This window comes from Anser brachyrhynchus, assembly GCF_964034855.1.
Source record: "Anser brachyrhynchus genome assembly, chromosome: 4".
NCBI lineage: Eukaryota > Metazoa > Chordata > Aves > Anseriformes > Anatidae > Anser > Anser brachyrhynchus.
The window spans coordinates 2,556,816-2,581,735 of record NC_137698.1 but is presented as its reverse complement, the minus strand read 5'-3'; the positions used below and the strand labels follow the sequence as shown (position 1 = coordinate 2,581,735).

General features: G+C 37.7%; 1 protein-coding gene across 25 annotated transcripts in view; it reads right to left on the bottom strand.

Moving 5' to 3' along the window:
* The window catches only part of CAMK2D (calcium/calmodulin dependent protein kinase II delta), a 167,024-nt gene that overhangs the window by 61,961 nt on the left and 80,143 nt on the right, over positions 1-24,920 (bottom strand). For all 25 annotated transcript variants that reach the window (XM_080591270.1, XM_080591260.1, XM_080591249.1 and 22 more), the window contains one exon: positions 8,305-8,359. In XM_080591270.1, coding sequence (XP_080447396.1) covers positions 8,305-8,359 — 55 coding nt within the window. The remainder of the gene's footprint in view (positions 1-8,304; positions 8,360-24,920) is intronic.

The window sequence follows — 24,920 nt, the reverse complement described above, 5'->3', positions numbered from 1 at the left end:
GAGAATTGCAACATAAATTAGACATAAAAGGAGAATACACTAATGCTAAAAAGGGAAAAGGATCTTTAAAGGGTAAGTCAGAACACAACAGAGGTATACCCATGTGCCAGATTGGTTTGCTTTCTATGCTTTTGCTAGGAGGAATATTACTGAGTTGGAGGGACCTTACCAGTAGAAGAGATGTACCTTAATCAGATGGCAGATTTTTTTTTTCCTAAAATATTTTCAGTTATCTAAGAATGCAGGAATACTTTAGTGAAATTGCCACTTACAGTAAATTAAGAGGCATTAACAGCACAAAGGAAGAAGTGCATGAGTCAGAGGATAAGTAACAGAAGCAACTGTGTGTGCTTGCATACTTAGGATCTCACAGTACAACCAATAGTTTGATAGTAGGAAGTAGCTAAAAAGAAAAAAAACTGTGTTGTTATAATCAAAAGATGACAGTCCATAATGAATCACCAGCAGGATGCTGCCACAGTCTTGGACTGCATTTGAAATAGGGTGACAGTGATGTCCTTACATACAGCTGTAAAACCTCTCCTCGAATACTGTACACAGTTCTGGTCACTTGTGTTCAAAATGGGGATTGAAACAGCCATAATGAGGAGAAAACTGATACTAGGCTATCCATTCACTTACTCATCTTACCTTCTTGCAGAAGCGAAGTCAGTTTAGCTTGGCAAAACAGTATTTAAGGGGGCTAAAAATAAATACTGATGACAAAAATCATAAACCATGCTCTCCATAGAGGAGAGCTGTAATGGGCAATATTGATATAATAATAAATGAACATACAGCATCTGTGTATAAATATATGCTTAAACAGGAGAGGGTTTGTAACAATTATAAAACTGGTGTAAGGAAGATGTTTTTAGTAAAGTAACAGAGACAGATGCTCAGTTTTTAAGATGAAGATCAATGAGCTTCCAAATAAAATCCTGTCTAAAAGAACACAAAACAACAACAACAAACTCTGTCTGCCTGTGTCAACAAGAGAATGAACTCAAAGAAACAGGAGGATCTTCCTAGTAGTATATTCTAACATTTCTCTTTTATGGAACACACTGGTATACTTTCATAGCTAAATTAAAATCTTCATATATTTAAAGTGTTGTGCTGAACTGTTGCAAACTGATACAAAGCTTGAAAATGCACACAATGTGGAATACCCCTGGGCACAGCCTAAACAGAGCACCTCCAAACATAACACATGAGTCAGCCTGATTCCTGCTTTCCAAAACCTTGATCCTACTGATATGCCAACATCAGTAACTCCTAGATCGGGGAATCAATGGTTATATTTCATTACTGTTTATGAAGGTAGTGAGCTTTCATATTACACAATATAATCCCAATGAAGTCCCAAAGTTAAAAGCTGGAGTAGGTTATGAGATGCTTAAATATTAAGATGCTTAAAAATCTATACTACAGTGAATATCTGTACTGAATACAATTAAGTTTAATACAATTAGGAAATTAAAAATGAGGATACTTGGAATCTTCAAAACCAAAACATTCATTTCTAATTCACTATACTAACAACAATTCCTCATAGATCTCAGTTATTCAATCACTTAGGTGATGACAGAAATGATCTGCTCAACCAGTAACATAACCCCTTTCTGCTTTGAGAAAAACATTTTTTTTGTGTGAATGTGTGTTTCCATTTACATTTGTGCTATATCATCCTTTTTCTGAGTTCATAACTTACTGACTTTGGAAAATAACTACTTTCAGGTAACAACTCTATTTTGTGCAAAAGTCTGCAATAAAATCTGTAGGAGGTAAAATAGCAGGTTGCCTAATTCATACTTTCTCTCTCTTTGCCTTCTACCTTCCAGAAACTCACTTAGATTGTTGTAACACAAAATGCTTAATTGACGCGTATTTTGACAGTCTTTGATACCTCTTTTTTGCATGTATGTTTTCTACTATGGTTCTGGTAAAGGGGATTAATTCTTACTTTGTGATGTATGAAAAAACAAAGCATCCTTTGATCTTATTCTTCCCTGAAACACTCATTTTTGATCCAAGCCAAGAAAAAGCTTTTGTCATCAAAGTGCGTTTCAGTGGGAGAGAACACCAAACTGATGCATGTTCTTCTCAAGGACAAAAAAAAAAAAAAAAAAAAAAGGAAAAATGCACTCATAGTTGCTGACACTAAACATTTGCTTAGCATTGCTAACCACTGTTAAAAGATGAAAAAATAAAAACAAGAACAGAGCAGATGAATTTCACTGACAAGCAAACAAGTATTCAGTATTTCCAATGCTGTCACTCTGAAGGATACATTAGGAATAATTCTTAAAAGACAGATAACGTAAAGAAGGCTGTAACAAAGGCAGGTAGTGCAGGGGACTAAGAGAAGTCATAACACGTGTGTATCTTCTGAGCCTCTGCCTGAGAAATTCTTCACAGCAGTGTTAGTAACCTTTGCTCGCTGAATGTGAGCAAGCAACTTGCCCTTGCAGCAAAAACAGGTCAACTGTGTCCCAGTATAGGACGGCCAGCAGGCTGGGGGACGTGATTCTTCCCTTCCACTGGGCACTCATGAGACCACACAAGTCTGCTCTTCTGCCCTTTCCAATACTGACGCTCGGAACTGAGTATAATGGAGAGCAACCAAGGCGGTTAGAGTTGTAGCACATGATGTTCAGGGAGAGGCTGAGAAAACCGGGTTTATTCACCACTAAAATGGGAAGGCTCGGGAGAGATCTCACTGCTGTGTACAGCTCCCTAATGGGTGGGCACACAGAGACAGCATGAAAGGCAACAGACAAACTGGAACAACAGAAATGTTAAGTAGGTACAGCCATCCCCAAAGGTGTTACAGCCTCGACAAACCCCTGAGCAACCTGATTCAGTTGGACCTGGTTCAAGAAGGGGGTTAGACCAGATAGCCTCGAGGGATCCTTACCAAACTATGTTATTTACTAATTTTATAAATAAGGAACAGAGCCATTACCAATAACTTTCTTATTATTCTCCATAGTTTAATACCAAAGTGGTTTCAAAGCATTCTACTCATTATTAGCCATCTTTTCGCTAGGTTGATTTTTTCCCTCTCTCCACAGTTCTGGAACATGAAGTCTAGGGAACGACCTGAGATAGCTAGCATGAATACAAATACACAAATACAAGAGATCCTTAGTTACGAGGTTTTCCTTGCTTAGTGAAGGCCATCAACTAAATCAAAGAATCATGTACTCTTCAGTGAATGCATGGCTCAGAGGCACTGCTCTGTGACTAGCAGGAGCATCAAATTGCCTTACAGAGAGAGGTGTGCTGAAATGAGAACTTCTGGGGGTGTTGCTGATCATCAGAAATACTTAAGGCTGATCTCTGAAATTAAAGTAAATCCTATTTTAATAGCCTTTTGTAATTTATCGTTTGACCGCTGCTTCAGTTAAACATTTTCTTTTTTAAGCTAAAATAACTGATATATTGTACCATTCAGGAAAAAAAAAAAATCACACATAGATTCTAGTCTATGTCCTTAAATTAGAAGCCAGCTCCCAGTACAGTTAGATCTTCTAGTGATTAAAAGAGGAAATATATGGATCCCAGTGCCCTTCCGATACAGACACATTGCTGTCTTCAGTGAGCTCCTAGCTCATGATGGGACACTTCATGATAACGGGCTCTAGTGACTTTCAGGGTACAAATTAAAAGCTACGGGCTCTCACTAATTATTCTTGTTCTTGTGTAATTTTCTTGAAAAGCATGCTAAAAAAGCAGCAAATAAAGCACATGGGGTTGTTTAAACAAAAGAGTTACAAACCCCATGTAGAAATAACATGCCTCTCCAGGAATATCTTTCAGAAAAGCCACAGAGAGGCAAGCAGAAGGATTCCACATACAAAGGATGTTATTTCTCTTTAATTTCCAAAGAGGTATATTAAAACACAGACTTTTTGACATCACTTTCTACAATCAATTAAAAAAACAACTACTGCGCTTAGAATATTAAATGCCACATTTTTTTTTTGTTGGAAACATTCGTAACAATATATACAAAAATATTTACTTCATGTACTACATTCAATTTGTAAGGAAATTTTTTGAATATGAGAAAATGAAAACCCAAATTAGCAAAGCTAGCTAAAAAAAAGCCTCTGCTGATGATCACATTAACCTTCTTTCCTCTTGGCTTACATCTCATATTTCTTAAACAGCATAATGAAGGTGGGAGGAAACGGTCCTACAAAAATGGCAGTGTTAATATATTTTTTTAACATTTATTTCTGACCTTTCTCCTCCTGAAAAGGACACGAAGGTTCAGACACTTACTGTAGGCAGATTGTTCTGCAACTAGGCTTTTTTGGGTATTTATTTTCCTTCTACACATTACAGTCCCTCCACTTGGAATTCAGCAGCGACGCCAGGATTCTAAATGTACCAATTGTTGTGTGTCAACAAGTGCATTCAAATGGGAGACACTAAGCAAAGAGAATCTCACGGACTTGCACAAAAGAGTCTTCAAGGGCTACAGCTGTTTCCATTCAGATACAGCAATTAATACTGACAGAATTGATTGAATTTGAACTCACATAACATCATTAATACTGAAAACAATCTCACGCGTGCTTAGCAACTGAAACAGGTTGATAAAGAGATGAAAATCTTAACTACAGTTGCTTTAACCAGTAAGGGAAGAGGAATTAGAAACTTTACGGAGTTCATTGCCAGTCTTACTGTGCACACCTCATTATTCAGAAATCACTGTGTCTTGTGGGAGAAACATAACAGGTGTGAGTCCTTTGCTTGTGCAAAGTATTGCAGAAGGCTAGTTTATTTATTTATTTATTTTTAAAGTAGGGAAGATCATGTCAGTAGATCAGTAAGATGACTCTCTTCCTTGGCAGTGACACCAAGGAGACACTGAAAATCACTGCTTTGCCTAGTAAAGTACAAATGAACCCCCATCCTCCAGAACTAAACGGCCATTTACATATTTCAATTGTGTGTCCAGGGCCAGTGAGTCAGCAACTGAAGCATAATTACATATATATGGCATGTCAGCTTCAGTGTAGATAATTCTCCCATACGCAGTGCTTCTTACAGGAACACCTCTATAAAAGAAACACTCCTTCTAGCAGAAAGCACTTCATTCAATGTTAAATGTCCAAATTCCATGTGGAATTTAAGACTTCCACCTTTCCATTTTGGCATTAGAACTCTTCACCTAAACGCAAGCCTGTAGCAGGGAACATTAATCACTTTTCTCTCTCCATATGGAAGCATAACTATCACTGAGGTTTCTCCTTCAACCTTCTCCTTCAGATTGCAGACATCTCTATAACATTTAGTAAAAAGAGATTATTAGAAATTCAAAATAGAATGTGACAATGATCATCTTTTTCTATTCAAGAAAAAGAACTCTTCCTCTGCACTTTATGTGGGACGCAGTTTAAGGAAATTTCTGAAGAAACAGTAGCACTGAATCCCACACAGTCTGAAAGAAATCATTAAGATAAAAAACACGATGGTATGCGTGGGTGGAGTGACAGTGTTACACCACAGTCGAGCTTTAGTTGGAAAAAAAATGAAAGCACGTTACTTGGTCTTCATATTAAAGAAGTCTATATGGCACCTTTTTTGTGGCAGCTCTTTTATGCACTTCTTTTAAACAAGCCACTAAACCACATTTATAACGACATTAAAGGTGAAGTTTCACTAATCGATAGTATTAGTGAGTATTAACGCCGTAATTTCTTATTTAAAGCAGTACTTTCTTAGCTTGAATGCAAAATAAACTGTGAAAAGCCATCCTTACTAATTAGGATACTTATCTACCAAAGATAAGTATCTGTCAGTACAGTTACCACCTTTACCATTTAGACATTTTCTTTTTTTGCAAAATAATTTTGACAAAAAAAAGTAAAAATCTCTACGTATATGTTGAAGCCCTCCTTATTTCCGTATTTGAAGAAACTGAAAAACAAAAATGTGCAGACTGCTCTGGAGGAACAACAGATGTATGAGTCTGTTTGTATGTTTTTCCTGAATGGAAGTGACACTGAAATAGAGGAAGTGCCTGTCCAGTGCAGAATGCTTGGTACGCAATCTGTTTTTGGCAAGACAGTACCTTTGGGTTATATATTATTTCCTATTGCTGAACACATCCTTCTATTCACTCTGCAAGTACCCAGATATAGATACTGATATCTACAACTCCGATGTTCAAATTCATTCTAGTTCATACTGCAATCATAATCTCCTGAGATATAGCAGACATTAGGTATTCAATTTAAGGTAAAAACGCATTTATTGGAAGTGTTCAGGATTAAGAACATTTCAGCAATTCCACACAGAAAGATTTCCTTTGTAGCCCTTCATTTAAAAGAAAAACAAAACAACAAAAAAAATAGGTATGTCAGAGAACATGTATGCATACTGTGCCCTAGAGCTGCTTTTAAGCCAACAGTCAGAACACTTGCCTGGGATATATACAGATCATATATAAGTTCCTGTTGTGCCCAGTTCAGATTAGAGTACTGAACCCGAAACGCCTTCACTGCAGACAGACCATGTGTTTATATATTTTTGTATTGCTAGCCTAAAATCTGGTCTAGAAAAAGTCCCCAGGGATTTAAAAGTCAGCAAATAAAACGGAAGGTAACCTGAATGTGAAAGCATGCAACTGATTGTGGAAGATCTGGGTTCTAACTTACCTAAACTGAATGTACTTTTGTTTGCATGCTTGGAAGTGAGCTGGTTCACAGTTCTAGGGCAATAATGTATTCTCTTTCTAACCAGCAAAAATGTATCGGGCCTAAGAAAGTTCTTAATGGGGGCAGGAGGAGGTGAGAATTTCTCACATCCATAAACGGCCATAGAAAAATATGCAACTGAAACAAATTGTTTTACCTAAATATGTCAGTTTTGCAAGAAAATTACCATTCATGTCTGCCCATATGCAGAACCAAAAGCAGTAGTTTTTCATATGAATGGAAAAGTTTGCCTATCACAGGGAATTGTGAAGAATATTAGTGTTTTTGTTTCAAAGTTAAGAGTCTGCTATATCTATGTTCATGTTGTCATGTTGTTTTACTAAACAGCATTATCTGGAAGAAACAAGGTTTCGTCCCCACCTACCCCTTTCCGTAACCATCCCCTTCCCACACACACATGCTCCAACAGCTCACAGGATTCAAATTCATAGAGCAAAATGAGAAAGACAATTCCTTTCGGTATGCTGGGCATTTCGTATTCTGGAAAGAGTCAAAATGAAACTAATCCTACATATCAGTAAACCATAAATCACCAATAAAATTCATATGATCTTTTTCATTCTAGTGAAATCAGGCTTACCTGTCAGTGTAGCACTGAGGATTTGCTACTCCTCCACATTTGTTTATGTTTCCTTTATCAGACAACCAGCTTGCAGTGAATTCCTTTTTCTGAATTGTATGTTGGTTTAGCTTTGGCAGATAGCATGCAACTTTTAGTTACTGTCCTGGTTTTAGTTAGGACAGAGTTAATTTTCCTCCTGGTAGCTGGTAGGGTGCTATGTTTTGGATTAGGATGAGAAGAGCGCTGATAACACGCTGATGTTTTAATTGTTGCAGAGCAGTACTTACACCAAGCCAAGGACTTTTCAGCTTCTCGCTCTGTCCTGCCAGCGAGCAGGCTGGGGGTGCAGCAGGGGCTGGGAGGGGACAGATCCAGGACAGCTGACCCAAACTGGCCAAAGGGGTATTCCATACCATCTGGCGTCATGCTAAACAATATATAGGGGTGGCTGGCCGGGGTGGGGGGCCGGCTGCTCGCGGATAGGCTGGGCATCGGTCAGCGGGTGGTGAGCAATTGCATTGTGCATCACTTGTTTCGTACACATAAGTAGTAGTAGTACTACTACTACTATTATTGTTATTGTTATTATTATTTTCCTGTCTTAATAAACTGTCTTTAACTCAACTCAAAGGCTTCACTTTCCTGTTTCTCTCCCCCATCCCAGAGAGGGAGGGGGGAGGGTGAGCGAACGGCTGTGTGGTGTTTAGCTGCCAGCCAGGTTAAACCACAACACTTACACACCTACATTTTATATTAAAGTCCAATTCAACAGTATCCCTACTTTGAATATTTTTTTAGTGTGGAATTCTTACAGTGACCCTTAAAAATTAGCTTTTACATATGCAAATGACCAAATATGTTACTGTCCTCCTAGCTCTATTTACATTTATTTGTCCATTTCCTTGCACCAAATTCATGCATTAACCTTGTGAGGTTGTATTTACATCTAAGTGTTTTGAATACCACATTCCCAACATGCTAAACATATGCAAAAGACATACTTACAAGTCAAAGACTAAGTAATGGAATCCTTCTTCTGATATGCTGTCATGAAGCCGCACTATTGAAAGGGAGAAAAAGATAAAAAACAGTCACCTTTTTCATGCCTTTAATGTCTCACTTTGATTTTTTGAGACTGTAAATCTGGTATTGCATCTATGTCTGTGTTCTTTTTTTTTTTTTTTTTTGGCTGTTTGGTTTTAAATTCTCCACCCTAAGAAGTGTCTTCTTCACAAGGTGAGTTAAGCAATATCACTGTACAAAGACTGCAATGTGCAGGTCATTGTACAGTTACTTTTAAAGGCACTCTGCTTTTCTTACACCCACAGAGGAATGCTGCAGTCATTTCCTATCACCTCCTACTTGTATAGGATAGGATATACACACACTGCACTTTGCCTTTGCCCTTCGTGCTGAATCATAGCTAAACAAATACTAAAAGCACAGACAGACTTTGTCTAAAAATATTGTATTAATATTATTCAACTCCCTCTTTCCTAGGCAGAGCCTCCAATCAATCTTTTAAATAGCATACAAAGGAGAATCCAGTCACTGGACTTGGGTTATCTTAGAATGGTATTCTTAATGTCATACAACTGTTTTCCCAGCAGCACCACATCCTAGAAGTTGTAAGCAAAACAAAATGAAAAAAAAAAACAAAAGCAAGCCTCAATTAACCATAGAATTCAGTAGAATAACAAACTTCAAGGGCTACGATAACAAATTCTGTAATCAGACAACAGATGCTGATTTTGAAAGAGAAAGCATCATCTTTGCTAAAATGTTTGACTATATTAAAAAATGGAAAACAAAACTGCACATTCAGTTCATAGCTCTAGATTCTTTAACTAACCATTAAAAAGAAATTTCAATTAAATTAAAACCACTGCATATAGTGCCCAATTTGCTTTTTTTGGTCTCTCTTTTTCCTTAGTCTCACTTTTAATTACATGCCTGAAATTTTAGTCTAGATGAAATAGTAATTTCAAACATTTAAACATGTTAACTGCCCTAACAGTAACTAATCTTGCAGATAGCTAGCAATAGAAAGAGAGGGAACGGCCTCAAGTTGTGCCAGGGGAGGTTTAGGTTGGAAATGAGGAGACATTTCTTCTCAGAAAGAGCAGTCAGGCATTGGGATGGGTTGCCCAGGGAGGTGGTGTCACCGTCCCTGGGAGTGTTTAAGGAAAAGTTGGACGTGGTGCTTAGGGACAGGGTTTAGTGGGTGACATTGGCAGTAGGGGAATGGTTGGTCCAGATGTTCTTGCATGTCTTTTCCAACCCTAATGATTCCGTGATTCTAATTTCACTGTAATGCAGTCAAAACAACTACACAGAAATACAGTACATCCCTCCTTGGAAAACCAGCTTTCTGTTCTCTTGAAACATACTCTTTTTTGTAGTAATACACCACAATTGTACGTAAAGAAAATGAAACAGCTTGGTGTGACTCTTAGAGTACCTTTAAAAAAACACACCAAAACACCTGCTTATCCCTTCCCTATCAAATAAGATCAACTGAGTAACAACAATAGCCATACCATACTCTTGAGACTACTCTTTAGGTAAAACAATTCAAGTCCACATTTCCTATTGAGACTCCTTAAGCAAAGTAACAGCACAGCTGTGAAAATATAAATCACATTCTGAGTACACAAATATTTTTATATGACAGAATCCATACAATACCTATTCCACACACTCATTCAGACCTTATACCAAACAGCAGTGTGTTTTCCTCGTGGGATGTCTGTGCATGGAAGACCAAGAAAGGATCCATGTAAAAAGAGAAGAAATTTTGAGAATGGCAAGCTCACTCTTACAGGTTTAGTTAGGTCTTAATGAAAGCATTTCATTTCATTTATGAAAGCAGGTAGCTAAAATAAATAAAACCTTCAAACTAAAACTAGATGCATGTGGAGATGCTTCGAGAAAAAAAAGAGAATAGAATTTACTTGCTATTCAGCTGACGTGTACTGTGGTAAGGGATATGCCAGCTGGAAACAGGAATATGGGAATATGGGTGACAATCAGGGAGCTAAAGCCTATAGACTTACAACTGCATCAGTCTGAGAAGAAAGCAAGCTCTAACTGAAAAGCTGGCAGACTTTGGTAAAGAAGACTTCGTTTCTGTTAAAAAAAATAGTAATACTCGGCTGCATCATACATTTCTGATTCCATCACTAGCTTCTGTCTCTTAACTGACACTGCCAAACAGGGTCAAAAAGGGAATATGCTATATGCCCACTCAATTCCTATTGTGTGTTATCTATATTTCCCTCTAATCTTCTTAACTCTCATCCCCTTCAACGACACGAGTGGTGAAGAGCTGCAAGGAGATGAATCTACTGGCAGATCGATGCCTATCAGTCAATACTGAATACCCATGGTGGCAGCCAACAGCACAGTTGAAAGACCAGAATGAAGAGACTACACACACACTGCCTGGCTGCTGGTGCTCGGCCAGACCTACAGACAGCAAGGACCGTCAAGAAGAGAAAAGAAATGAGTGCTTGGGGATATGACAGCTCAACAAGGTAACTGACTCTCATTAAATCACCATGAAGGGGGATTTCCTGAAAGATATAAGGCGCAAGAGAGGAGGTGCCAGAAGCAAAAAGATGGGATGTCAAGGAAGCAGTCATTGGCATTTACAAACTTACAGCATTCTCACGATTACAACCTTGTGCCACTTCTACATACACCTATGCATCTGAAGTTTTCTCCAGAATGCACTAGTCAGTTGCAGAACCTTCACTTCCAATTTTAAAAATTGAAATCATAGCATGGTAGAGCTATGACCTAATGTGTGTGGTTTCTTTTAGTAACTTGAAAAGAAATTGCAATTCCCAAAGCTAATTCTGCTGCAATGCAAAGAAGCTTTGTCTACCCTGCTCCAAAACACTTACAGAACCAAATAAAAAAATAAGGGTACTCTAAACTACTTTGTGTTCAAAACTGAGCTGATTTCCCTAGAAGGTAGCTTTATATATTATTCATTTTTCACACAACGTGTGACATTTTAAAAAATTTTCAAATAAACATGACTTCTTTACTTAATAATATTTAGCCCAGGGAAACATCTTGTGTTTACACAACACTGATGAGAAAACCAGTTTGGCTGACTCTCTGCCCAGAGCTCGTGATGATTCAGAAAAGCCAAGTAGGTCTAAATCAGAATTTGTGGTTTTGGCTGGTTCTATACTCTAGATTTGTCTTAGTTTTTACAACGTGCAAGCCTTGAGCAAAAAAGACCAAGACAGTACATTGCTGCTATGATAAAACATATTTATAGACATTAAAGGGATATATAGATTAGTATATCAGCATCAAATAGTGTAAATGTCAAGTAGTTTAAAATGTAATGGATTGAAAACCTGGAGCACACCAAAAGTGTAATACAACTAATCAGATGATAACAGTGATGCAGCAGCAAGAAATAGAAATCGTCCAGATCTTTGTATCTTTGTACTAGTGCATTTCCAAATAACTCTAGGGAATATCACTCATCACATTATTTATTTGTATCTTTTTTTTTTCCTGACCTTTATTTTGAGTTGGGTTCTTTGAGTTCAAATTTCAATATCCCCAAATGTCTGCTATTTAAAGCAAACCAAATGTGGGATGAGACACCAAGTACTAGCCTAGAACAGTATCCTGAAACTTCTAGCTCAGAACAGAGACCACAAAAACATCTGGGTTTGAGTACACTACTTCATACAGTAGCATCAAAGATACTAGTGATGACCGAGTGCGCAGAAATTAGCAATGGCATTTAGTATGGACCCTTGGTTACATCACAGAGATGCAACATCACCCTAAACCAGTGAACTTTTGAGTGTAGCTACGACATTTTGCATATACCTCTATGAGAAAGTTTTAAACTTCTTAAGACTTCAACATACAAAAAAATGATACTTTGATAGCAACTGCCTGTTCCTGAAAAAGATAAGAACTCAAAGCATAGTTTTTCTGTGAATGCTTTTTGAGCTGAAGTAGCAATCCTCTCCTCCTTGCTCAGTAAAAACATTCTACTCAGACAGACATAAGCCTTCATATTAGATTTCCCGTATCATGTACAGATATTCAGAGCTACCAAATACTTCTCGCTAGGCGAGATGTTTGCTGCCAACTGCTTTTTCAAAGAGCTCTGAAGCATCTAAAGAAACCCAGATATTTCAATTCTCTAAAGACATTTCAGAAAAGCATTAATTCTTAAAATTTAGAAATGAAATCCACCTTTAAAATATTACTTTAGTATTACAACAGACAGTCTTGGCTTGAGCTTGAAGCTGCAGAATAGTCAGCAGCACATATTCATTTAATACACATACGTACTGAGTTCTCACAATTCACTCCCTTCCACTGCTACGGCAGGCTTTCTGGCAACCAGCTGAAGCAAAGACTGTATTCCTTAATTATCACTGTATTTTTTAACACAGAATTATTTCTTATGTGCATTTATGAGAAAGTCATCTCCTAGGTAAGAATGAAGTCAATGTGGCCCTATGCTCATTAAGGCACAGTTTTAAAACTGTTATCCTGAAGCAACAAAGTCATAGGAGAAGCACAAGCTGCATTTCATTGCCTCTGTTTCACAGCAATGCAAATCCCTTTCTCTCTCTCTCTCTCTTTGCGGATAATTGCATCTACCACTTGTATTGCTAGGAATACCTATATTTAAACCTGCAATAAATACTTCATATATATACAGACTGAAGTAGACGTACTATTAGAGCTATTACATATAGCTAGCAGCAGCACCATAAAGAGCCATAGCTTATTCCTATGTCAGAGGAGATGAACACCTTGCCCAGCAGCACCCAGCATATCAAAACTATCAGGAGTAGAAGTGTTAGCTTGGATAGAGGCACCTGTCACAACCCTCTAACTAAGCAGACCAATATGGCACTACAGGAAGGGGCTTCCGGACCTTCACAGCCTGCCTAAAACAGGAGGTGCTCTCACTTGCTCATGCCCTTGTCTAAAAGAGGGCTTCTTCGTCCAGTGTAGCTCCCTCCCAACTAGAAAAGGACTGGCGTTTGAGATTATGGACAATGTTTTTCTCAGGCAAGTGAGGCTTATTTCTTAATAGCCAAACTGCAGCCTAACATGTCCGTGGAGATATATTCTTCAAAGACCACATTCTTTCTTTCTTTCCTCACAAATGTCTGACTCACACAAGTGAGACAGGACAAATCCTTTTCTGAATCAGGATCACATGCCTGTGATTGTCTCTGAAAAGGAAAACAGCCTGAGGCAGCCAGAAAAGATCAAAACTGTCTTTTGGCAAGCGCTTATGTTGGATTCTTTGGTCAGTTCAAATACAGCTTTATGCCAGTAAATCTGCCAAGTGAAAATCCCAAATAAGCATGGGCAATGGAGAAAAATCCACGGTGAAGATATGCCAGCCTGACAAGCTGGAGTAGAGGGTGCACAACAGCACAGAGGCAAATGCAGCATGGCCCAGACCTTGGCTCTGCCTCCTGCCTGCAAGCAGTCTGCAAGTCAGCTTTGCAGTGGAAAAGACAAGGGATGTTGTGGTGACAGTTTGAGAGGCTATTCACAAAGTTTAAGAAATGATTCATTACAAAAAGCATTCGTGTATTCATTTCAAACATATACAGTTCTTTGCACACACGTATCAAGCAGGATTCAGGCACGACAAACCAAGAGGCAGCAATTACAAAGATTATTCATCTGATATAAGAACTCCCATCAGTAACCCACGCTGCAATTCCTGTTCCTCCAGAGCCACTAAAAGCATTCAACAGTAGAAAACGGTCCCATTTATCTTTTTTGAAAAGATTAGTTACATCTAATCATTATCAACTGGAGTTGGATAATCCCTGAGTGTTTCACAAGTGCTGTCATGAACAGCCACATTATATGGTTGAAAGGACATTATATATATATAAATATATATTATATATATATATATATATATATATATATATTCCTTTTCCTCCTACCTCTTTCTCCTACCTGCTACAGCACTATGGTCACTCTCCTCCAGCGGGTTACAGAGAATATATTTAACAAACCTCTAACAACAGAGTTGTTGCTCCTCAGCAAACTACTTGAAATACCTGATAGGAACTGAGAAAGCACACAGCTCTTTCTATTGGAGAAATACTACAAACCTACAAAAGATCAGGAATATTTCCCTGCGGTTTCTGCACTAATTTTCATCTGAAGCAGTTTCCATTTGTCACTCTATGATAATCATTATATTAATTTAAGGGAGAACTTCTATTGGCTTTATTAGTTTTGTACTTACCCATTAGATTGGGCAAGGTCCAACCGTATTGTAAAATAAAAATGATCTCCTTTGCAGGACTTTTTTGCTCAACTATAATATTTTGTCTGTTTTACAGAACACTGCTTGCTATAATGCCAACAAACAACTTAATCGTGCCCTTTCTAGATTTCCGCCTTCAAAGAAAAAAATATAAAATAACACTGTATTGCAGTGTACTTGCAATGAAAATCAAATTCTTCCAGATAAAGAAATAAGTCAAACATACAAAGTCATATAAAAATTCCTTTGGGTGAAGATAGTTAATCATATCTAAAAGCTATCACCTAAGATATTTATTTTTGCAAAACTGCTGAAGTGACAATTTTCATAAAATTTGTATCTGAATTAGCTCAGTTCACTGAGACAAAATATTTGAGAAGACTCAACGAAACAGAAGTGATGGTCCATGGACAGCTGCATGATTGTGCATGAAGTGCTAAACTGCCACTCATTAAAGACCTTGCAAGCCCACTTGTTGTGTTTATTAACAGGGTATGGAAAGAGACAATCTATTTAATGGTAAAGTAGTTAAAGACATTCATTTTCCCTTTGGTGCTAAAAGATTAAGATCTATGGATTCCCAGAAGCATCGAGTAACTCTGTGAAGCTGGATGTCTTTAACTACTGCACTTTTAGTAAGTTATGGGATTCATTCATCAGCAGTACAAGTTTAAAATGGATTTCAAAGACACAAAAACAAATGTTAAGGTCGTATTTGTTGAAATATGCAGATGGATTCCTCAAGTTTCTGTCTTCCTGCACAAAGAGTGAAATAAAGGCACAGATGTGCTTTACTCCAATGCTCAACTCCAAAAGTGCATTAAAAATCTTTATGGAGATCTTATGTATAGTCATAACTGCAGCCTCTGGACACTAAGCTCAATAACAAAACAACCATGCTTAAGTCTGTGCTGTAATTATACTGCTATGGCTACAGCTCCTGTTTGTCCACCATACACCATCAGCTTCCCTTCTGCTCTGAAAACAACCATTTGTAAATATCAGTGAAACCTAGTAGGAAAGCTGGATAATGACACAGGCTGCCACTGGCTGACCAAAGCCCAGTGTCCCAGTCAGGGGTCTGTGAGCTGAAAGATGACCACAGACGAGGCTGTGCAGAGACGCACCCTGTGTGGAGTGAAACAGTCAACAGCACGTGGAATACTGGTCCTCTGTCGTCTGCTCAGGCACAGGATGAGGGATGCCAAAGTCACGGAGCACTTGGCTCTTGCCAGGGGTGATGGGCACTGCTCCTCCGTGTGCAGCCAAGTGTCCTCTTTCCCTCACTCACCTCTCAAGAGCTCACATAGCCAGAAATTCAGGCAGTACTGTTAAAGATGGGATTGCTCCTCACACTTGCACTTCATCATGTGAAGTATTATTCTCCTGAGACCATGAAAGCCTGGGGGCCCTCTACAATAAAGCCTCTCAGTTACAGTAAAAAGAACTTTGCAAATATTAATAAAAGCCATTACCTAACAATCTGAAATATTTAGAGGCTAATCTGGTAAGATTAGTATAGTAGCAAATCTCAAGGGCAGCTGATTTATGAAAGATGTTAAACAGAGTAATATGTCTGTATCTAAGAAAATAATTCTCCCCCCTGCTGTTAAATACACAAGTGGTATACTGTAATTCTTACTATCATTGAATGGCTTTTTGCAGGCTAGCAGTGCTGTGTGATCTATTAACAGCTCTATATTTAGCAACAGTGAATGAAAATTATATAGCTTCCAAATTAACTCAAAAGATAAACAACTTTTTATTACAGTGCAAGTTCATGGCTATTTAGGGTCAGCAACTTGAAGAAAAAAAACTATTAATCTGCATTTATACTGACATAATAAAAATTCATGGGAAAAATAATCAGGCAATTTAATGTTTGGAAAGACTGCGTTTGTCCCCCAAGCATTTTAACATTAAGTGTTATCCAGTGTAAACAAAATGCCATATATTCTACAAACACTCATTTGAAACCAAAGCCCTCCCACCAAGGTCCTCACACAATAAACTTCTGTATGCTGACTAAATGCCAGAAATACTTACATTCAATGCCTTCATTAAGTCTAATGTGTGCTTACAAGTCCGTTTGTCCGACCTTTACCTTTGGTAAAAGATTTTTGCTATACAGAAAATAAAAAAATATTTCTCAGAGGAGATAAATGGCCAATTTTTGAAGTGAAAGCAAATTGAGGTACTGATGTCAAAGCAGATGGCCTTCAATTGCGAACTCTTTTGGCATGGTGAAAAAAGGAAGCTCTTACTTCATGCCTGCTGGATAAAGACTCACAGGTTAAACAGGTCATCAGTGCACTGTAAGGTACACACGTTGTGGGAAATGTCGGGGAGAGAAAAAAAAGAACGTTTTAGAAAAAGAATGTTTTGGGACTGGAAGAGGCCCACTGAGTTACTGATCTTAACTCTCTAAAAAAAAAAAAAAGCAGCTTCTCAAGTCGTAGCCAGTGATGTGCAAGCACAGACAGACCCTCCAGCTCTAGCTTCCATGCCTGGTTCAGCACACTGAGTACTGAAAAAAAGAAAAGACAGAAGCTGATACAGCCCAAAAAAATCAGAAATCTATCTGGTAAGAATTAAACATTCCAAATAAAATTAACTGATTAAAAAAAAATGTGAACGGGCATTCTGAAATTTATGCTGTATTAGCAGTCTCCATGGAGAACACTTGTAATAACCCTGACATGTTTTTCTTTAACTGATAGATTTTTGTTGCTTTCCAGTGCATCATAATGCAGTTGTGTGTACACACACACACAGGAACAGCTAGATTACACACCTTTAATCACTGAAAAAAAATAGAAAAATAGCATGTAGTTATTAAAAAGAAAAAAAAAGAACAGTATGAAAATGTACACATGTATCTTTATGTTTTCATTTAGTATAAAATCATTTCATTTACTATAAATCCTGTATTTCAGGTTGAGCTAATTCCTCTTTGCAGTTAAATCCCTAATTTTGTAAGTTTAACAAGATTTTTACAACACAACAAAGAGCCTTACAAATGTCATCAGAGTAAGCCTTATGAGGATAGCCGCATGGATTAAAAGCAAGCCTGACACATTTTTGCTAAGAGCAAACGGATGTCTCAGCTGCCAGTGTTGATGCTTTAAGCATTAACATTTTTTTAACTATTTTAGCACTCATTAAAAGATGTAAGAAGAGGAATTATGACAATCTATACAAGAATTTCATGGAGTGTTAACTAACAAAAGGACAAGCTGTGACACAGAGATGCAATATTAAGTAAAATGAACAGGTTCTGAAAACCACCCACCGTAGTTTAATGGAGGAAATGTAATTTATTTATTCTAAAAGAAGGGCCTAGTTCTCGTGTTAAAGCAAGTCTGCTTAATAGACCAGTTATCCTGAAACTGTCACAATGGTTGCAAAGCTCATCAGTTGCCAAGATTCCTTATGAAAAGCAACATACAGAATTTCAGCAATTCAAGAAACTGGGATGATATAACAGATCAAATGAAAAACTGAATGAAATCTGCGCAATGTACCAAATCTAACATCTCGATTAGAAAAGTAAAAGAAGTCTGTTGACTCCTGCTGGAAACATACAGTTCTGTATCTTTTTGATAAATATATTTGCCAAGTATAAATGTGGCAGAAGAAAGCTTTCAATTAGACTGTGGATGCACTGCAAGAAAACAAAACCTAAGACAGATAATACACAGGACCTACAATGCAACAAAATTGGACACTGGGGGGTTGTAATCATTGGGCAGAACGCAGCCCTCTTCTTGGATTTCCTCTTTTAAAACACATTAAACACAGGCATATAAACAATTTATATAATGATCACTCAGAGAAGAATGTTAGTTTGTTTTTTAAATGCTTCCCTTTCATGACAACTAGGCCCCAAGGTATTTAAAGGCATCAGCTTATGAAAACAAAGCCACTTACTTTCACTATTTTGAACAAAAAGAAAAGCAGAAAATGGTAATCCTGTGGCATGAGACAGGATGTGACACAGGAAAGAAATGTCACCTGTTCTACCAGAACCTCTCATAAGAGAGCAAAGCATAAACCAAGCAGCTTTAGACAATGTTTTCAAAGCAATTAGCATTGTATTTAAGGCACCTTTAATAATGCTTTCAGAAAACCTAGGCCAAGTTATTTCAGTCAGTAGCAACAATTACTGTAGCTAAATTTTCTAAAACTTTTCATTTTTAGTTTTTTTCAACCTTAACAGTTTATGAGAAACACATGAAAAATAAAATTGGTTCTAAATGTTGCAATACATATAAAAATCAGAAAGCACATGAATAAAAGCAGCAATTCTGCATTTCTAAAGGAAAGAATCACTTGTTCTTCATCAGTTTTGCCATGATTTTTATGTATTTCAAGATGGGTCAAGTAAGACCAAGAGGATGACAGCTGTATTCAAGCTAACTTTAAAAAAATGCTTAATTTGAAAGCTGATTAGAACTATGCTAACCTTTCAAAGTAAGGAAAGATAAAAGATAATCGTTACTGATACATATGTCTGATACATATATGTATATATCTTAATAACTGAGCAACTTGTATGCAACTTTGGTGATTACTCCTACATAACTATCCTAAAAATGAATATTTGTAATTAAACTGAACTATTGATTTGACCAGAGGGAACACTGAAAATAAAGTATTTATATTCACTGTTATAGTTTTTTAGTCTCAATGCTTTAGGAGAAGAAGGGTTGAAAGAATTTTAAAACTTAAAATACGCCATTCTAGCAGCTGGAGATAACTACAGCATGAAGCTGTTTTCGCCATGATTATCTTCCAGATCATTATACTGCACGTATTTTGTAATGCTCTGAAAATACAGCAAGGTTGAAGAACATGCTCTGTAGTCTGATCGATATATTAAATTCGCTGTAAATCACTGTCTCACTGTCAGAAACTGCATGCAAATGTACTCTAACTGAATTAGTGATACTACAATAAGCATTACACACCTCTCCCTCTCCAAAGGCTGACTGAAAACTTGACTTTCCTGCCCATTTCTTTCCCCCAGTATACATAGATTTTTTCATTTTATTAATAGAAAATACTAAAGAATAATTTTTGGCCTAATGAAAAGAAAAAAAATCAACTACTGATTTAAAATACAAACATAAATTTTGTTGAAGGAAGTATTTTCAGATTTTTGACAAAACAGGGATTTTCTATGCAATGCAGATATATTATGGAGAAAAAAAATGAAATCAAAAAAAAAATTGAATCCTTTTAGAAAAACTTCCTGATCATTTTAGAGAATATGATCAATAAACTTTGGTAAAATGTTTGTAAACAAACTCCAGTCACAAAAAAATTAATAAGTGATCACGTAATGTCATAAAGAGAAAGCTGGTCTTTTGTTATTTAATGGTATGAGAAATTTAATTATTAAAGATTTCATTTCCCTCCATCCACAATAAAATCAGTCACAGAAAGCATTATACCTCATTATATCAAAGTACTTAACCACTTTAAGAACCTGAACATAATAGAAATCTGTATTAAATGTATAAATAAGGTAACACACGTAACCATTTGCAGAAGTTCTATCCATATGGACCACATCTTTTGAAAACTAGAAATTTTGTATACAAACTTATTTTTCATTTTGCACTTTTATATTCTAACATCCCAAAGAATGACTAGGTTCCAGTGGACACTGGAGTTAACGCAGACCTCTGACAACTGCTAACATCCCTCATCCCTGTCTCTCTCACACCGTTACACAATGTTGTAGCTCTGTAATGAACCAAGGGAGATGACAGCTCAGATGCCCACCTGTTTGAAACCCCCCTGAAGTCCATCAGAAGACCATGTATACAATTGCAGTTTGACCCATTGCCTTTGCAAAGATGGTAATCCTCTAATTTCCTCCTCTAATTTCTGTATAACCGAATTTGCAAAGACCTATAGCTGAATAATACTACTTCTTAATATCCCACAGTGATGAGATCATGATGCACACAGAGATGCATTTTTATGTCACATTTATGTTGCATCCTAAACATTATCATAGAATCACAGAATGGTTTGGGTTGGAAGGGACCTTAAATACCATCTAATTCCAACCCCCCTGCCATAGGCAGGAACACCTCCCACCAGACCAGGTTGCTCTCAGCCCCATCCAACCTGGCCTTGAACATTTCCAGGGATGGGGCATCCACAGCTTCTCTGGGCAACCTTGTCCAGTGCCTCACCGTGCTCTGAGTGAGGAATTTCTTCCTTGTAACTAATCTAAATCTACCCTCTTTTAGTTTAAAACCATTACTCCTTTATTATTCCACTCCACTCCCTGACAAAGAGTCCCTCCCCAGCTTTCCTGTAGGCCCCTTTAGGTACTGTGAGGCCTCTGTAAGGTCTCCCTGGAGCCTTCTCTTCTCCAGGCTGAACAACCTCAACTCTCTCAGCTTGCCTTTGTAGGAGAGGTCCTCCAGCCCTCTAATCATCTTCATGGCCCTCCTCTGAACTCAGTCCAACAGGTCCCTGTCCCTCTTGTGCTGGGGGCCCCAGAGCTGACCACAGGGCTCCAGGTGGGGTCTCACGAGAGCAGAGAGGGAGAATCACCTCCCTCAACCTGCTGGCCACGCTGCTTTTGATGTGGCCCAGGATACGATCGGCTTTCTGGGCTGCAAGTGCACACTGCTGCCACCATCCAACCAACATCCCCAGGTCCTTCTCCTCAGGGCTGCTCTCAATAAAAACTCCTCTGAAAATCATTTTTTTAAAAGTATATGAGGAAAACTAATTATCCCTATGCAAACAAATTCCTAATACTTTTGATCAAGGAATCCAGGTAGATTTCATTTCCAGCTGTAACAAAAGTACCTCATGGAAACATGTCTCTGCTCAACCATGGAAACTTTCCATTATGTGTAATATTTCCTAAAGAAGAATATACTTTTTGGAGAGGGAAAACAAACAAACACCACAAATTCCTTCAAAATTTGCAGGCTGCTCCCCCTGTACTGCAAGGTGTAACACTTACTTCAGTGTGTGGCCTACCAGCCCAGCTGGCAATGCAGCCTCTTTGAGGCCTTATCTGGACAGTCAAGCTACCGCTGCCTTGAAAGAGTTTATTATAAGGTTGTACCAGGTTGCTTGAGTCCATCTGATTATTTGGCATGAGGAAGGTTGGAAACCCTTCTTTTCCTCAGGGAAGTAACTGCAGTTATACCCTGTCCTGAATTTTGTTGCTAAAACACGCTGTATTAGTGAAGAGAGAATGCAGGCCGACAGGGATTGTCTCCTTCAACTTCCAGTGCCCCCCTCTGCTGGTCCCCATGCTGGCCATGAAGCAGCAGCCTTTTCCATCAGCAAGGAAATGCTGGAGCAAATGTTCTGGAATAAACCATTTCCAGGCACAGACTGTGCGCTTGCAACTTGATTGCTGTGTATGGGAAGAGAAAGGAAAACCACATGGGAACTACAGCCTAACACTTACATGAAACAGCTCCCTGACTGATCTCTGAAATGACAATATGCTGGGATCCTTCTCCCCTTCAGTCAAGACAAATATTCAAGAAGAGGAAGCAACAGACAGCCCACACACCACTGTGAATAGGGAGCCTGTCTAATCCTTGGGTACAAATCACTTTTGAGATTTTATGTGTAAAGCAAGTAACAGCACAGTGTGCTAGATAGGCTCCTCTTGCTCTTGGCTGTTGTGGGGATGGGTTGCAAAATACCTCTAGACTTTGGCCTTACATATGTGTTAATATATGTTAAACACTATGCACAAAATAGGCTCAATGTACTTATTCAATATATAGATACATATTTCAAAATTATCACCATTATCGTCATGTTTATTTCCTGAAAAACTAACTTTTAACTATAAAGTTCATTTTAGCCTCAAACTGGATATATAACCTTTAAAATGAAAACTTTACTATTCCTTTTATGACGAAATATAGACCATGTAGAGCCAAAAGACACTTCAATGTATTTTAACCCTACCGCTTTCCCAGCCTGAGGGAAGAGGCAGAGGGCAGACCCTCATGCTTGCCAGCCAGGAGTATCCCCAGCCCTCTGCTCAGAGGTTGTGTGTTACAGCCACCAAGTGAGACGAGAGTGCAGAGGCCTGGCATTTCTAAGGCACACAGAGCTGTGCACCTCTCTTGCACAACTCAGTAGGGAACACTAAATGCTGTATAAAGGCTGGCTGACTGGCAGGTAGAAGAAGGATTAAGTGGGACTTCATTTACACCAGTTACACTTCAGGGGGAATATAAATTGAATAGCCTCATCCCATTTAATTCTCAGAAGTCCAAAACTTCTGACATAAAAAGGATTTAGTTTGTTTGCTGTATTTTCTCTTTTGCCTTTAGAGCTTTAACTTATTTTCAAATAAGGCTGTCTTGGGGAATTCTTGGCATCCCACTCCATGGGAAGATGTCAACAGAATATATGAAGAAACTTTATTTTTACTTATTTCTTACTGAAGACTATAGAGAGAGTATTACAATATTGCTTATTAAGACCTTTGTCTACAAAAGAAAAATGCTCTAGTTTATGTTATGTTGGCAGAAAAACAAAGTTTATATTCTTTTAATTCAGCCTAAAACAAGACATCAATTAATTTAAACCAAAACAATTTCCCAGTTTACACAACAAAGAGTCAAAAGATGGCCACAAAAACTAACTACATCAGTTTAAAAATAAATCAGTTTTTGCTTAAGTTGGAGCAACTTTTGTAAGCAGACAGAGCTAAAATTCTACTCCCTACAGAATAACTTTAACATTAGGTACTGTTGTGCTAATACGGGAAGTATGATAGTGTTAAACCAAATGCAACTTCTATTACCAGTCCACACTGTACGATTAAATGCATTTAGTCATCATCTTCGTGGGCAACAGAAATCAGCATGACCTTGAAATATTCTAGATTTGCAGTGAAGATCATGCATGATGGTATCATTATCTTTTCTGTACGTCAGAGAAGTTTAAAAGACATTAATTACGTTATAAAGGTTGTTACTCTTTTTAGTGGTTATAAACATTAGAGTCAAACACATCTGAGCTCATTTTTTGAAGACTTACACGTATTTATGCAGAGTAACCACCAAGAGTGCACACTTATTCATTTAACCACAATAAGTACCACCTTTTGAGGGCACCTGGAATTTAATGACTATTTATTTAGTTTGACAACGAGACAACCAAATCACTTATCTTCTACTCCAGGCACTAGGACAGACTCTAGGCACTTTTAATTGCAATATTTAATATCAGAATATGGCAGTAAAAATGGTGATATATAAATTAAATCCATACGTAAAAAAGCTAAGACACCAAGTCAACATTATCTCTAAACTGTTTCCGGCATATATTGCTAAATATTATTTTAACGAGCAACAGTACTTGGAGATCAGAAAATGCTGTATGTGGCAGAGGCACTGCCTGCAGGCCATGGACCCATTTCAGCAACAAATTAGGTCAAGGACAATAAAGTCAACTTCATGGAAGTGATCTGCAGTGTTACTAAAATACATAAAAACTTTCATTTGTTTAGAAAGCTCTTGACCTGCAACTACTGGAGACTAGGGAAGCATTTGGGGAAGATACTGCTACTATGTGTTAGGCCTCCACAGGTACTACTGGAGACACCAACTAGGCTGGCTTTTGACTTGATCCATTACAACCATTCCTACGTGACTTGTGAGCAAAGGACCAAACGCAAACAAAACACTCCCACCGTTTCAGATTTTACAATTATTATGTAGTAATTTTGCTATATAATAATGTAGTCACTTCACCAATCTTTCAGTTCTGTGCACTGCTTCACCAATATAGTTTGGAAACTTCCTTACTTACTGACTATACTTTTTCTTTGTAGATGATGAAGCGTGTCTAAACATTTCTAGAAAAAGACCTTTTCATTAACAAAATGTGAATGAAAATATTGTTTTCCAACTGACTTGTATCAGCTAAGCTGCACAAGCAAAACGAAACATCTCCTTGCCCTATTATCATTACACAATCTTTATTTTAGGGGATGAACTTATTATTTTCTAATGTTTACACAGTACCACTGTAAAATTATCCTCTGTCATTTTATCTGATAGTTGTTTTTATACCACTGCATAAAAACACGGCTATAGCAACCTTCATAGGATTGGGTCCAACAGTTTTCTATTTTGCGTTATAAGCTTTGAGGAAAAAGACCTAAAATGGACACAAGAGAACTGTAACATGCGCATAATTACAATCACATGTTCCTGGTAACAACTTTCACAAACAGTCCCAAATATCCTGAATGAGAGTAATATGATAAACCCGAAGATTGACTCCTTGTGGTTTGTGGTCTACA